At 42.5% G+C, this 16288-nt stretch overlaps 1 protein-coding gene across 1 annotated transcript; it reads right to left on the reverse strand.

Moving 5' to 3' along the window:
• Positions 1-754: 754 nt before the first annotated feature.
• On the reverse strand, positions 755-2582 carry LOC125534647 (UPF0481 protein At3g47200). Its single transcript, XM_048697815.2, has 2 exons — positions 2509-2582; positions 755-2247 (listed from the first exon to the last, which is right to left on the reverse strand). The coding sequence occupies exons 1-2, from the start codon at positions 2516-2518 to the stop codon at positions 959-961; spliced, it is 1299 nt and encodes a 432-aa protein (XP_048553772.2). The 5' UTR covers positions 2519-2582; the 3' UTR covers positions 755-958.
• Positions 2583-16288: the final 13706 nt, after the last annotated feature.

A 16288-nucleotide genomic window follows, 5' to 3' on the forward strand; every position in this document is an offset into this window, starting at 1 on the left:
CATATCAATAAAATTAGAAGCAGGATGTCGGGTATTATCTCTTCGAGAAAAGCTGAACCTGGTTAAATCCCCATGTCCATTGTTCATCATGTTGCCGTCGTGCCAAGATGCCTAGCTTAGGATCCCTACCTCGAGATATGCCGGGTTTAGCACCGACACTACCGCTCCACCCGCGCCATCTAGCGTGAGCATTGGCGGTACCACATGTTGGAGGTGGAGAAAGAAGCAATCGAAGTCCGTTGCTGCCGCCGCTGGCGTTGCTGATAGCGAGAAATAATAGACCATGGGAGGCCGCCACCGCTTGGATCCCATGAAGGCCCTGGCACCATGCTGTCGGGCTGCATAGGCGGAGGCTCTTCTCCCCTGGCGGAAGCATATACCTCGGGGGCTCAAGGTGTTCCAGTGAGAGGGCTGCCGGACATAGGGAAGACATGTCGCTGGAATGGGGCCCCGCGCGGTCGGTAATAGACTAGGTTAGAGTAGCCTAGCCTAGTCCATTATAGTTTAGTTGAAATATGTTGAGAATGTAAATGTTTTTGTCTGGTTTAAATGAAAATCATTCGGTTTACGTGTAATTGTCCGGTTTGTTTTGTTTGAAATGTATGCGACTACAGCTGGATAGCCGGTTTCCGTATCGGTGTCCGTGGAATGGTCCCCATTGGTCCGCAGACAAATACGGTGTCTGATTTAGGGAGTGTTGGAGATGCCGTTACCAACACATCGGGCTCTTTTAAAAGGGAGGGAACAAAAGAGGAAACGAAAAAAAGTAACTATGAGACTAGCGTTCATTCAACCGACAAAACAACAAAGCACACTCCCCTCAAAAGGAAAAAAACAACAACAAAGCACTCTCCCCTCAAAAGGAAATAAACATGAGAAAATCCACCCCGACGTACCCTAAATGTCGGATATGATCGAGTCATGCTCCGAGAACTATTTGGGACGTTGTCGACCTCGTTCACCTCCGGCCGGTAACTGCATAGAACGTCTGCGTCACTTGACAAACCAAGACGACGACAGCCATAAGGAACGCGATAGCCATACCGAGGTGCCGGTCATGGCAGAACCATCCCATGAATCTAAACACGCGGCTCTGGCAGCGTTCCTGCAGCTTGTGCCAGATGGGCTTGAGGTAGTTCCGGTCAAGGTTGTCGACGTCCATGACCACCCCATTGCAGAGGTCCGCGAAGCCTTGAGCGACCTGCTCGTCACTCGGCAGGAAGTGCTCGACGATCCCTGCGTTAACCAGTAGCTTCACGTCCTCCACCGTGCCGGCCACCTGCGACATGAAGAGGCAGTACGCCGTGACGGGCCTCCGTGGGACGTGCTCCTCCAGCGCCATCAGGTTATGCAGGACGGTCCACGTGTTGCTGTCGACTCGCAGGTGGGGGATGCACAGCGTGCCTCGCTTAAGGCGCACGTCGAGGACGGTCCACTCCTCCCCGCTCGCGAAGACCCGGCGCTTGAACCGCATGCCGCCGTACCGGCCGTACTCCGTCGCCCGGCGCCACCGGCCGGTGCGCCGTGCCGTGCTCGCTGCCATTTCCGGTAGCGGATTGGTTGGCTGAAAGTAGTGATGCACCAGGTGCAGCAAGTGGGACGCCTGCCGCGGCGCCGGCCGCAGCTTCTTGCTGATGTAGAGCTGCGCCTGCAGAAGCTCCTGGACAGAGACGGCGATGCTTTCGAGGACGGACATGCCAGCGCCTCCTGCGATGTGCTCGTGGATCTTCTCAAGCACGAAGAGAGGTATCTGGTTCTCAACAAGGAACACGGTGTCGCGCACCACCGCGCTGTCGGAGACCCCACCGGCCGCCGTCGAAGCGCCGCCATTGCCGCATGCCCCAGCTGTCACATAATGAACAAACAGAAGAAGCAGGTAGCACCCGTCGCGCAGCAGCATACCGGAAAACTGCTCCGGCGTGAGTTGGCCAACGCCATCGGCGTAACACTCCCTCGCTCGTGGCTCCAACTTCTCCACTAGTCGCGCTAGAGTGTGTTCGTCCGAGAGGCTCTTCAGGAAGGAGACACCGCACAGCTTCTCTTTTTCAGTCCGTGGGGACGAACAGCTTAGATGGTACGGCCCAATCGGCACGTACTGCGGCGTGTAGCTGTTGCCGTCCAAACCACGGAATTGCATACGGACCTTGGAGATGGAGACAGCCCGCGCCATCTCAGATCGTTTGGCCGGCGCTTGTTTCTTCCCTGCCTCCAAATCGCTGTGCGAGTCAACATTTGGGACTCCTGCATCTGCACGCAAAAATTACTGTAGTAGTCAGCACACAAACTAACTAGCAGAATATAGGTAAAAATTTCAGTGACAAAATAGGATCGTGATGGCTCTCTAGCAGGGCCGGACTGCTATCACTCCAGCACTCTAGAACTAGAACAATCATATGGTGCACACATTTCGCAATTTGGATCACTGAATCTTTCGTACAATGAATGACAAAGGAATATTTTCTCAACGCAATTAACAGAGTAAGAAACAGGCAAATATTCACTTCATACCTTGCGCCATTAAGCTCGAAGGTCCAAATTTAGCAGGTACTCGCCGTGCCTCACAGCAACTCACTATGTATAGCCATATACTACCTTTATATGTTCACTGTATCTTAACAGATGAGCCAACTGACAAGGCGACCATCCAACACCCTAAGATCCCTCTGACACATCTGACATCTGTCCTAAAGTTAATAAAATAAGGACCCTTTAGCTGGCGAACGGTCGTCAGGAGGGAGTGGCATTTGCGAACGATTTCAGTGACACTTCTAGTTTGAGTGGATGACAGTTTATTCAGAGTGAGATGACTGTTTCTGTAAGCAATTTTCATTTTTAAACGGCTATCTTTTGATCTCATCTCAAACTAAAACTACCACTAAGAAGGGTTCGCTTGTCACCCCTCTCAGCGATTGGTTGCCAGTTAGTTTTTCCGATAAATAATCCGTAGCACAAGTATCCTTAGAATAAACAGTACAGATTTGGTTTTCTTTTTTGGCCTTACACATATATACTCCCTTCGTTCCTAAATATTTATCTTTTTAGAGATTTCAAATAGACTACCACATACGGATGTATATATGCATATTTAGAGTGTAGATTCACTCATTTTGCTTCGTATGTAGTCACTTGTTGAAATCTCTAGAAAGACAAATATTTAGAAACAAAGGAAGTATTTTGGTATTTTTCAGAAAGTGTTCTGTGCAAAATAAAAAATTAACAAAAAAACAAACAAACAAAAGAGCTGCCAGAGATTGGATCTCAATAGTATTTTAATGGCAACCGTTGTACTCTGCTAGGTAGACGATTGCACACGTTGAAAAATTGAACAGCCAATCTACGGCATGCACTGAGGGAGAGAAAGAAAAACTTGTATGCCGGTATGAAACAAAATGGAGCCATACACATTGGCGTGTTTGGTAGCCATAGCCTACATTGCGTCAGGCCGCGCCATGTAGTTTTGGCCTGTTTGATTGCTTGCCTTGCACCTAAATCATGGCCCGTTTCATGTTTAAAGCTCCCACTGGTCTAGCTGAATAGGAACGCTTAAATCGGTCTTTCCCCACACCAGGTCCAAAGCTGTCGTGGATATAATCTAGACAATGCTATAAGGGGTTTCTATGTAGAGGCAATGATATCTATCGATCAGTACGGACGGGAGTACACGCATGGATTTGTACATATTCAGACCCTCTCTAGTGGAGGTAATTCCCTACTTCTGTGATGCTTTTAACTCTTGGCGTAAGGTACACTATGAAAGAGTTCAACCCTTAGTCCGGTGCCCTCCTCCCAGCTTATATAGAGTGTGCTAGGAGGGGTGTCATAACGGGCTGGTATTAATGTTGTTCATGGCCGACTCCTCATAGTCATTACGGCTAGTAATTGCCTTATTTAACTAGATTATAACACCGTTAGGTAACAGAAGTAATTAAGACATTGTGGGGGTCATTTATCCTAGGTCGCAACCGACCGCAGAATGTCCGACTGCTCCCGCCTTCATGGTGACCGATTGTTGGGCCTTCTCCATCTGGGGGTGTAGGATCCAACTGTTATGACTTGGCCTGATCATGAGAACCTCTTTAGCTTTCACTATCTTGGGCCGTAACGCTTGTGGGATGGAAGTATTGCCCTTCACCCACATTCTTCTAGACCGTCTCCTTGATGGGCTATGGCTCTTAACCGAGATATTTCCATACTTGGACCTACCCCGTGAGTATAACCCCGACAATAGCCCCCAAGTCAATTGAGGTCTCACTAGAGAAACCCGATTGTTCATCGCTGGAAAGATTTCTAACTATTTGACGGACTCAAGGTGCCCCTTATTGGTTGGCTGAGAGATCTCCTCAAGAGAGGATGCCTTCTGGTGGCGAAGAGGCTAGTAATTTCTTAGTTGTCTCTTCGCTAATGCAACAAGCACAAGACCAGTTTCACCCACCAGAAGAAGACCATGAGTAAGATAGTGCCGTCCGCTTAGTCGGCCCCATTATCTAAGCGGACTAAGCAAGTTACACCCCACCACCAGGATGTTGACATTGTCGTGCCTGTGAGGACCGGCGAACTGAGAAGTGAAGACCATGTTGAACCTACCCTAGCTCATGGACGTGGACTGATACGTCTTCATCGTATCTACTTTTCCAAACACTTTTGCTATTGGTTTGGACTCTAATTTGCATGATTTGAATGAAACTAACCCAGACCGAGACTGTTTTTAGCAGAACTACAATGATGTTGTTTTTTGTCAGAAATAAAAGTTCTCGGAGTCGGACGAAACTTTGCGGAGATTTTTTTATTAAATATATAAATAATATTGGAATGAAGATCCACTGGGTAGGCGCCATCAGTTGCTCACAAGGCAACAGGGCGCGCCTACCCCTAGGGCGCACCCTGATGCCTTATGGGTCACACAGGTGGCCGTCTGACCAAATTCCAAGCCTATAAATTCTTTTTCCCCGAGAAAAAAAGAGAGAAAAAGGTTCATCATGTTTTACTATACGGAGCTGCTACCACCTCTTGTTCTTCATCACGAGGGCTGTTTTGGAGTCCATTTGGGGCTCCCGAGAGGGGGATTCTTCGCCGTCGTCATCATCATCAACCATCCTTCATCAACAATTTCATGATGCTCACCCCCGTGAGTGAGTAATTCCTTTGTAGGTTTGCTGGACGGTGATGGAGTTGGATGATATTTATCATGTAATCGAGTCAATTTATTAGGGCTTGATCCCTAATATCCACTATGTTCTAAGATTGATGTAGCTATGACTTTGCTATGCCTAATGCTTGTCACTAGGGATTGAGTGCCATGATTTCAGATCTAAACCCTCTATGTTTTCATCAATATATTTGAGTTCTTGATCCTATCTTCTAGTTGTTTGCGCTTGTTATTATTCTGAACCATGGACCCGGAGGTGACAATAACTGGGATACTCTCTGGGGATGACTATACTTCGAGGAGCTCATGTATTCACCATGTGTTTGTACTTTGTTATGATTCTCTATTAAAAGGAGGACTTAATATCCCTTAGATTTCCTTACGGACCCCGCTGCCACAGGAGGGTAGGACAAAAGATATCATGCAAGTTGTTATTATAAACACGTATGACTATATACAGAATACATGCCTACATTGAATTGATGAGTTGGAGCTATTGTGTATCGCTCTAGGTTGTGATTGTTAGGTGATGAATGACATCCAACACAAATATCCATCAATGATCCAATGACTATACTTTGCTCATATTGATCTTTGCCGAGTTACTATTGTTGTTGCTACTGTTACAATCACTACAATACTGCTACTATTACTGTCATCGCTACTAATGCTACTCTTACCACTAGTATGAAACTATCATACTACTGTGCTACTAAATACTTTAGTGCAGATATTTAGCTTTCCAAGTGTGGTTCAATTGACAACTCAACTGCTAAATGATGACCCACAAGTATAGGGGATCAGTTGTAGCTCTTTTCGATAAGTAAGAGTGTCGAACCCAACGAGGAGCAGAAGGAACTGACAAATGGTTTTCAGCAAGATAATGTCTGCAAGTGTTGAAATTGTAAGCAACAGAGTAGTTTCATAGCAAGATAATTTGTAACGAGCAAGTAACGATAGTAGTAACAAAAGTGCAGCAAGGTAGCCCAATCCTTTTGAGGCAAAAGACAGGCCAAAAAGGTCTCTTATGATAAGCAAAGCATTCTTGAGGGTACACGGGAATTTCATCTAGTCACTTTCATCATGTTGGCTTAATTCGTGTTCGGTACTTTGATAACTTGATATGTGGGTGGACCGGTGCTTAGGTGCTGTTCTTATTTGAACAAACCTCCTACTTATAATTAACCCTCCCGCAAGCATCCGCAACTACGAGAAAAGTATTAAGAATAAATTCTAACCATAGCATTAAACTTTTGGATCCAATCGATCCCTTACGGAATAGCGCATAAACTGGGATTTAAGCTTCTGCCACTCTCGCAACCCATCATCTAATTGCTACTCCACAATGCATTCCCTTAGGCCCAAATATGGTGAAGTGTCATGTAGTCGACGTTCACATGACACCACTAAGGGAATCACAACATACATACTATCAAAATATCAAACACATATCAAGTTCACATGATTACTTGCAACATGATTTATCCCGTGACCTCAAGAACAAAAGTAACTACTCACAAACGATGATCATGATCAAGATCAGAGGGGTATTAAATAGCATATTGGATCTGCACATATAATCTTCCACCAAATAAACCATATAGTAATCAACTACAAGATGTAATCAACACTACTAGTCACCCACAAGCACCAATCTATAGTTCCGGTAACAAGATTGAACACAAGAGATGAACTAGGGTTTGAGAGGAGATGGTGCTGTTGAAGATGTTGATGGAGATTGCCCTCTCCAAGATGGGAGAGTTGTCGGTGATGATGACGACGATGATTTCCCCCTTCGGGAGGGAAGTTCCCCCGGCAGAATTGCTCCGCCGGAGGGCAAAAGTGCTCCTGCCCAAGTTCCGCCTCGAGGCGACGGCGCTCCGTCCCGAAAGTCCTCTCCTTATTTTTTCTAGGTCAAAATGACTTATATACTAGAAGATGGGCACCGGAGGTGGGCCGAGGAGGCCACAACCCACCAGGGTGCGCCTGGGGGGCCTGGCGCGCCCAGGTGGGTTGTGACCACCTGGTGGGCCCCATCTAGTAGTTTTTTGCTCCAATATTCCTCAAATATTCCATAAAAATTCTCCGTGAAGTTTCAGCTCATTTGGAGTTGTGCATAATAGGTGGCCTGATGATACGTCTCCGTCGTATCTATAATTTTTGATTGTTCCATGCCAATATTATACAACTTTCATATACTTTTGGTAACTTTTTATACTATTTTTGGGACTAACATATTGATCCAGTGCCCAGTGTCAGTTCCTGTTTGATGCTGTTTTTTGTTTCGCAGAAAATTCATATAAAACTGAGTCCAAACGGGATAAAAACTGACAGAGATATTTTTGGAATATATGTGAATTTTGGGAAGTGTAATCAACGTGAGATGATGTTCGAGGGGGCCACGAGGCAGGGCGCGCCCCTGACCCTCGTGGACACCCCTTAAGGCGGTTGGTGCCCTTCTTTCGCCACAAGAAAGCTAATATCCGGATAAAAATCGTGTTCAAATTTCAATCCAATCAGAGTTACGGATCTCTGGAAATATAAGAAACGGTGAAAGGCCAGATCTGGGAGCACAGAAATAGAGAGAGACAGAGAGACAGATCCAATCTCGGAGGGGCTCTCGCCCCTCCCATGCCATGGAGACCAAGGACCAGAGGGGAAACCCTTCTCCCATCTAGGGAGAAGGTCAAGGAAGAAGAAGAAGAAGAAGAAGAAGAAGGGCTCTCTCCCCCTCTCTCCCGGTGGCGCCGGAACGCCACTGGGGCAATCATCACCGGAGGCTATGGAGAAGTATCCCGGAGGGGCCATCATCACCATGAATGTCAAGGACCAGAGGGAGAACCTCTCCCCATCCAGGTGGAGGCCATGGAGGAGGAAGCACAAGGGGGAGAACCTCTCCTCCTCTCTCTCAGTGGCATCGGAGTGCCATCGGGAGGGGAATCATCGCCGCGGTGATCGTCTTCATCACCACCACCATCATCATCACCATCCTCATCTCTTTTACGCGGTCCACTCTCCCGCACCCTGCTATAATCCCTACTTGAACATGGTGCTTTATGCCACATATTATGATCCAATGATGTGTTGCCATCCTATGATGTTTTGAGTAGATATCCTTCGTCTTTGGGTTGATGGATGATCTAGATTGGTATGATTTGTATCTCTTATTTTGGTGTTGTCCTATTGTGCCCTCTGTGTCGCTCAAGCATGAGGGATTCCTGCTATAGGGTGTTTCAATACGTTCATGATTCTCTTATAGTGGGTTGCTTGAGTGACAGAAGCATAAACCTGAGTAAGGGGGTTGTTGCGTATGGGATAAAGGGGACTTGATGCTTTAATGCTATGGTTGGGTTTTACCTTAATGATCTTTAGTAGTTGCGGATGCTTGCTAGAGTTCCAATCATAAGTGCATATGATCCAAGAAGAGAAAGTATGTTAGCTTATGCCTCTCCCTCATATGAAATTGCAATGACGACTATCGGTCTTGTTAACAATTGCCTAAGACAATTCCACACACCAATCCACCATTATTCCACACTCGCTATTTACAATATTTAGTAATAGATTGTAACTTTATGATAACAACACCTACTTTTATATTTTATCTCTCAGATACCATGCAAACTTACCCTCTTCATACCCACAATGTAGTTTTATTTCTCGTTTCTAGTTGGAAGCAAACATTCGGTGTACGTATAGTCGTATCAGTGGCAGATAGGACTTGAGAGAATATTGATCTTACCTTTAGCTCCTTATGGGTTCGACACTCCATACTTATCACTTCCACCTTTGGGAATTGCTATGATGATTCCCTCCACTTGGGGATTATCACCTGACGTAGCTTTTCCAAGTTCAGATTTCCAGCTGCCGGAATTCTCCCTCTTTGTGTATACCTTGCATATTATGAGAGAAAATGCATTAGAATTACTCCAAAAAGCATTATTATGGATAAAAACATTATAAATAACAGTAAGAAAACATTCTTTGACTCCCCTTGTGTCAAATATTTTTTTTTTGAAATGCTACCCTGGAAGACTATCGCGATCCCATATACTTGTGGGTTACCAAGACCTTTTTCCTGGCACCGTTGCCGGGGAGCATAGCTCTATTTATTGAGTTCACTTCAGAATTATTTATCTGTTGATCACTATGAAGAATCAGAAAGACGCCAAGACCAAGATTGTACTATCTAAGATGAGGGGATGTAAGGAACCGCCATCTATCTCCGTACTTGATTCACCTTATGTTTTAAGTAGGCTCACGACACCACCACCTGCTATTCATTGTGATGTGTCACAAGTAATTGACGATACTACTTCTGTTGTAAATGAAACTTGTGATGATGCCAATACTTTGCTTGATGAAACTGTGCCACTAGGTGAATTTCTTGATGAAAAAATTGTGAAAGCTAAAGAACTTGAGACTACATAAACTACTAAAAATTATGATTCACCTATTATGCCTAGCTCTCCTACTAGATTTGAAATGCCTAAGGTACCTCAAGGTTATGTTATGGATGGGCAGATTACTGAAGAATTTCTTGATTGTAAGCTGAATGAAAAGGCTATGTTAGGAAGAATGAAATATGATTCTATGTTTGCAACCTCTCCTATCTTTGTTACTGATAAGGATTATGAATTCTCCATTGATCCTAAACTTATTACTTTGGTAGAATCCGATCATTTTCATGGTTATGAAACTGAAACTGTTGTGCCACATCTTACTAAATTAAATGACATAGCCACCCTTTTGCTCATGAGGAAAAATTCGCTACTACTATATTCTTAAGTTATTTCCTTTCTCATTAAAGGGGGATGCTAAAGAATGGTTTAATACTCTTGCTCATGGTTGTGTGCGTACTCCCAAGGATATGATATATTACTTCTTTGGAAAAAAATCTTGATCATTAGAAACAAGCCGCCTTACAGGAAATATGTAAGTTTGTGCAATTTGAGGAAGAGCATCTCCCTCAAGCTTAGGGGAGGTTGCTTCAATTATTAAATGTTTTGACAGATCATCCTCTTAGGAAAAATGAAATACTTGATATCTTTTATAATGGACTAGCTGATGCTTCTACGCTAAATAGTTGTGCCGGTCGTGTTTTCTGGGAATGAACTGTTGAATGGACTCAGGAATTACTGGGTAATATATTGAGGAATGCTGATGATTGGACACTTCCTGAACCACTGCCTAGTCCAACTCCAAAGAAGAGGAGAAGATATTCAAGAGGCAAAGAAATCTACGAAAGGAAAGGGTGTTAAATCTGAAGATGTTAAGGATTTACCACCTATTGAAGAAACACGTGGACTTGACATCCCGACATAGGTAGTAGAGGCAAATTCTCTTTATAACTTTGATGAGGGTGATATTCCATATAATAAATCTCCTAGTCAATGTTTGGATGAATTTGATAATTTCATTGTTAAGGAAGAAAACTTCAATATGCAAACTAGTAATCAATTGAAACGTAATGCTATCATGATTGAACGCCTGAGTGATTTAATGTTTAGAATTGCTAATGATGTTAAAGGCTTATGTAAATATGATTCTATGGTTCAAACTCAGTAGGACAAGTTTCTAAATCAGAAAATGATTTGCTTAATGAGATGAACAATAAAATGAATGATCATGCTATTAGAGTAGTTACTAGTGGTCTTTATATCCTGAAGGTCATCCTAAAAGAATTGAGAAAGACTCTCGGAGAATTAAGAATGATGCACCTAATGCACCTAGAAAGAAGAAAAAGAATAAGGATTTTGCATGGTTCTAGCGAAACTGTTGTAGAAAAACCTTATGAGAATCCAACTAATGTCTATTTCTGATGCTGAGACACAATCTGGTAATGAGCGTACACCTAGTGATGATGATAATGATGATGCTAATGATCATTGATACGTCTCCAACATGTCTACTTTTCCAAACACTTTTTCCCTTGTTTTGGACTCTAACTTGCATGATTTGAATGGAACTAACCCGGACTGACGCTGTTTTCAGCAGAATTACCATGGTGTTATTATGTGCAGAAACAAACGTTCTGGGAATGACCTGAAACTTCACGGAGCAACTTATTGGAAAATATAAAAAATACCTGCAAAAGATGAAGGCCAGGGGTCCCACCACCTCTCCACGAGGGTGGGGGGCATGCCTGCCTCCCTAAGGCGCGCCCCTACCTCGTGGGCCCCCTGGTGCCCCTCCGACTCCAACTCCAACTCCATATATTGTGTTTCGGAGAGAAAAAAATCAGAGAGAAGAATTCATCGCGTTTTACGATACGGAGCCGCCGCCAAGCCCTAAAACCTCTCAGGAGGGCTGATCTGGAGTCCGTTCGGGGATCCGAAGAGGGGAATCCGTGGCCATCGTCATCATCAACTATCCTCCATCACCAATTTCATGATGCTCACCGCCGTGCGTGAGTAATTCCATCGTAGGCTTGCTGGACGGTGATGGGTTGGATGGGATCTATCATGTAATCGAGTTAGTTTTGTTAGGGTTTGAAACCTAGTGTCCACTATGTTCTGAGATTGATGTTTCTATGACTTTGCTAGGCTTAATGCTTGTCACTAGGGCCCGAGTGCCATGGTTTCAGATCTGAACCTATTATGTTTTCATCAATATATGAGTGTTCTTGATCCTATCTTGCAAGTCTATAGTCACCTATTATGTGTTATGATCCGTTAACCCCGAAGTGACAATAATCGGGATACTTACCGGTGATGACCGTATTTTGAGGAGTTCATGTATTCACTATGTGTTAATGCTTTGTTCTGGTACTCTATTAAAAAGAGGCCTTAATATCCCTTAGTTTCCGTAAGGACCCCGCTGCCATGGGAGGGTAGGACAAAAGATGTCATGCAAGTTCTTTTCCATAAGCACGTATGACTATGTTCGGAATACATGCCTACATTATATCAATGAACCGGAGCTAGTTCTGTGTCACCCTAGGTTATGACTGTTACATGATGAACCGCATCTGGCATAATTCTCCATCACTGATCCATTGCCTACGAGTTTCCATATATTGTTCTTCGCTTATTTACTTTCCCGTTGCTATTGCTATCATCACTACAAAATACCAAAAACATTACTTTTACTACTGTTACCTTTTGTTACCGTTACCACTACTATCATATTACTTTGCTACTAAATACTTTGCTGCAGATATTAAGTTTCTAGGTGTGGTTGAATTGAAAACTCAGCTGCTAATACTTGAGAGTATTCTTTGACTCCCCTTGTGTCGAATCAATAAATTTGGGTTGAATAATTTACCCTCGAAAACTGTTGCGATCCCCTATACTTGTGGTTTATCAAGACTATTTTCTGGTGCCGTTGCCGGGGAGCATAGCTCTATTCTTTGAGTCACTTGGGATTTATATCTGCATATCATTATGAAGAACTTGAAAGATCCAAGAACCAAGATCTATCCCTCAACTACGAGGGGAGGTAAGGAACTGGCATCTAGCTCTGCACTTGATTCACCTTCTGTTTTGAGTAAGCTTGCGACACCTAAAACTGCTTCTACTATTCGTTTCGATATGTCGCATGTTATTGATGATGCCACTTCTGCTATGCATGATACTTGATACTTATGATGAAACTACTTCTATGCTTGATACTACTGTGCCACTTGGTGATTTTCTTGATGAACAACTTGCTAGGGCTAGAGAGATTGAAACTATTGAATCTGATAATACTGATGAAAGTGATGATGAAGAACCACTTGTTATTCCTGAGGGTTATGTTTTTGATCAAGAAGCTTCTTTAGCTATTTTAGCTTGCAAAGATAGATACAAACTTAAGAGGTTATTAGCTAAATGGAACAAGCAATCTCTAAATGCTAGAATGAAACCTGACCCTGCTTTTGCTACTTCACCTATTTGTGTTACCGATAAGGATTATGAATTCTCTGTTGATCCTGATATAATTACTTTGGTTGAATCTGATCTTTCATGGCTATGAATCTGAAACTGTTGTGGCACATCTTATTAAATTAAATGATATAGCCACCCTGTTCACTAATGATGAGAGAACTCGCTACTTTTATATCATTAAAATATTTCCGTTCTCCTTAAAGGGTGATGCTAAGATATGGTTTAATTCTCTTGATCCTGGTTGTGTGCGTAGTCCCCAGGATATGATTTATTACTTTTCTGCTAAATATTTCCCTGCTCATAAGAAACAAGCTGCTTTAAGGGATATATATAATTTTGTGCAAATTGAAGAAGAGAGTCTCCCACAAGCTTGGGGGAGGCTTCTCCAATTACTTAATGCTTTGCCTGATCATCCTCTTAAGAAAAATGAAATACTTGATATCTTTTATAATGGACTAACCGATGCCTCCAGAGATTACCTGGATAGTTGTGCTGGTTCTATTTTCAGGGAAAGAACACCGGATGAAGCTGAAATTCTATTGAATAATATGTTGACAAATGAAAATAATTGGACACCTCCGGAGCCAATTCCTGAGCCTATTCCTAAACCAACTCCGAAGAAAAGGGGTATTCTATTTCTCAGTCCTGAATATATGTAAGAGGCAAAGAAAACTATGAAAGAAAAAGGTATTAAAGCTGAAGATGTTAAGAATTTACCTCCTATTGAAGAAATACATGGTCTTAATTTACCGCCTATTGAAGAAACATATGATCTTAATCCTTTACCTATTGAAGAAACTCATGGTCTTGATAACCCGACACAGGTAGTAAAGGTAAATTCTCTCTATAGATGTGATAAAGCTGAAATCCCATTTACTAAGTTTGCTAGTGCATGCTTAGATGAGTTTGACAAATCTATGGCTAAGCAATAAGACTTTAATGCTTATTTTGGTAGACAATTTAAATACAATTCAAATATGCTTGAACATTTAGGTGATTATATGGCTAATGTCAAAGGTGAACTTAAACTTATTAGTAAACATGCTTCTATGGTTACCACTCAAGTAGAACAAGTACTTAAAGCTCAAAATGATTTGCTCAATGAATTGAATAGTAAGGATAATGATAATGCTGTTAGAGTGGCTACTAGAACTGGTAGAATGACTCAGGAACCTTTGTATCCTGAAGGCCACCCTAAGAGAATTGAGCAAGATTCTCAGAGAAATAATATAGATGCACCTAGTCCCTCTAAAAGGAAGAAAAAGAAAAATGATAGGACTTTGCATGCTTCTAGTGAACCTGTTATTGAACCACCTGAGAATCCAAATGATATTTCTATTTCTGATGCTGAAACTCAATCTGGTAATGAACCTGAAACTAGTAATAATGTTAATGATAATGTTCATGATGATGCTCAACCTAGTAATGATGATGATGTAGAAATTGAACCTGCTGTTGATCTTGATAACCCACAATCAAAGAATCAACGTTATGATAAGAAAGACTTTGTTGCTAGGAAACACGGTAAAGAAAGAGAACCATGAGTTCAGAAACCCATGCCTTTTCCTCTCAAACCATTCAAGAAAAAGGATGATGAGGATTTTGAGTGCTTTGCTGAAATGATTAGACCTATCTTTTTGCGTATGCGATTAACTGATATGCTCAAAATGAATCCTTATGCTAACTATATGAAAGATATTGTTACAAATAAGAGAAAGATACCATAAGCTAAAATTTCCACCATGCTTGCTAATTATACTTTTAAGGGTGGAATACCAAAGAAACTTGGAGATCCCGGTGTACCAACTATACCATGCTCTATTAAAAGAAACTATGTTAAAACTGCTTTATGTGATCTTGTTGCCGGTGTTAGTGTTATGCCTCTCTCTTTATATCGTAGACTTGATTTGAATAAGTTGACACCTACTGAAATATCTTTGCAAATGGCTGATAAATCAACTTCTATACCTGTCGGTATTTGTGAGGATGTGCCTGTTGTAGTTGCAAACGTTACTATTTTAAAGGACGTATTCTTGATATACCTGAGGACGATAGTATGTCTATTATTCTTGGAAGACCCCTTTTGAATACTGCAGGGGCTGTTATTGATTGCACTAAAGGCAATGTCACTTTTCATGTTAATGGTAATGAGCATACGTTACACTTTCCGAGGAAACAACCTCAAGTTCATAGTATCAACTCTATTGGAAAAATTCCATCGATTATATTTGGAGGTTTTGAATTTCCTCTTCCTACTGTCAAGAAGAAATATGATATTCTTATTATTGGGGATGTGCATATCCCCGTTGAGGTAACATAGTGTTATTCGAAATTTCTTCGGTTCTATGTTATTTGGAATGAGTTCGTTAACAAGACTTGATCAACCTTGTTAGTGGATTCCTTTTGATGAGCACGAGATGGATGAAACTAGAAGGCACAACCTTCTGTACCCTACTTTTACTTTCTGTTATTTATATTAAATAAAATAAAAATAGTATTTTCTGCCTGTTATCTGAATTATCCGTGCAATATAAAAATACCCCAAAAATAAAAGTTCTCCAAATGCCCTGAAATTTAAATATGATTTTTTCGGAATATTTGAGAATATTTGGCACTGAGAACACAACAGGGGGGTCAACCACCTGCCCACGAGGGTGGAGGGCGCGCCCTACCCCCCTGGGCGCGCCCCCTGCCTCGTGGGCCCACAGTGGCCCTCCTCCACTTATCCTTTCACCCACACAGTTCTTCTTCCTCCCATAAACACGAATATCCAGCTCAAGCACGAGTTCTAGCTCATCTTGCTGCCATTTTCGATCTCCTTGCTCAAAGCACCTCTCACAAAACTGCTTGGGGAGATTGTTCCTTGGTATGTGACTCCTCCATTGATCCAATTAGTTTTTGTTCTAGTGCTTTATTCATTGCAAATTTTTGCTGCTTAGGTGACCCTGTTCTTGAGCTTGCATGTCAAATTTATATGGTCAAAAGTAGTTTTGATGCATGATATAGGCCCTAGGCACTTGCAGGAGTAGTTGCTATCAATATTATTGAGTTTGGTTTACTTTTATTTTGAAGTTACTAAAAATTTCAGAATTTTTCAGAAAATGATGAAGAAACTTTTGAGGGGCTCATCGAGCCAAAGCTCGAAGGAAAAGGCACCGAAGCCTAAGTATAATCTGCCTCGCACCACGGAGGTTCGGGCGTGTGAATGGCCTTCCGATGATTTCTTGAGAGCAGCCGGGATTTATGAAGATTTTCATGAATTGGCTAAGAATGC

The sequence above is a fragment of the Triticum urartu genome, chromosome 2A, assembly GCF_056163025.1.
Source record: "Triticum urartu cultivar PI428250 chromosome 2A, HENAU_Tu73, whole genome shotgun sequence".
Taxonomy (NCBI): domain Eukaryota; kingdom Viridiplantae; phylum Streptophyta; class Magnoliopsida; order Poales; family Poaceae; genus Triticum; species Triticum urartu.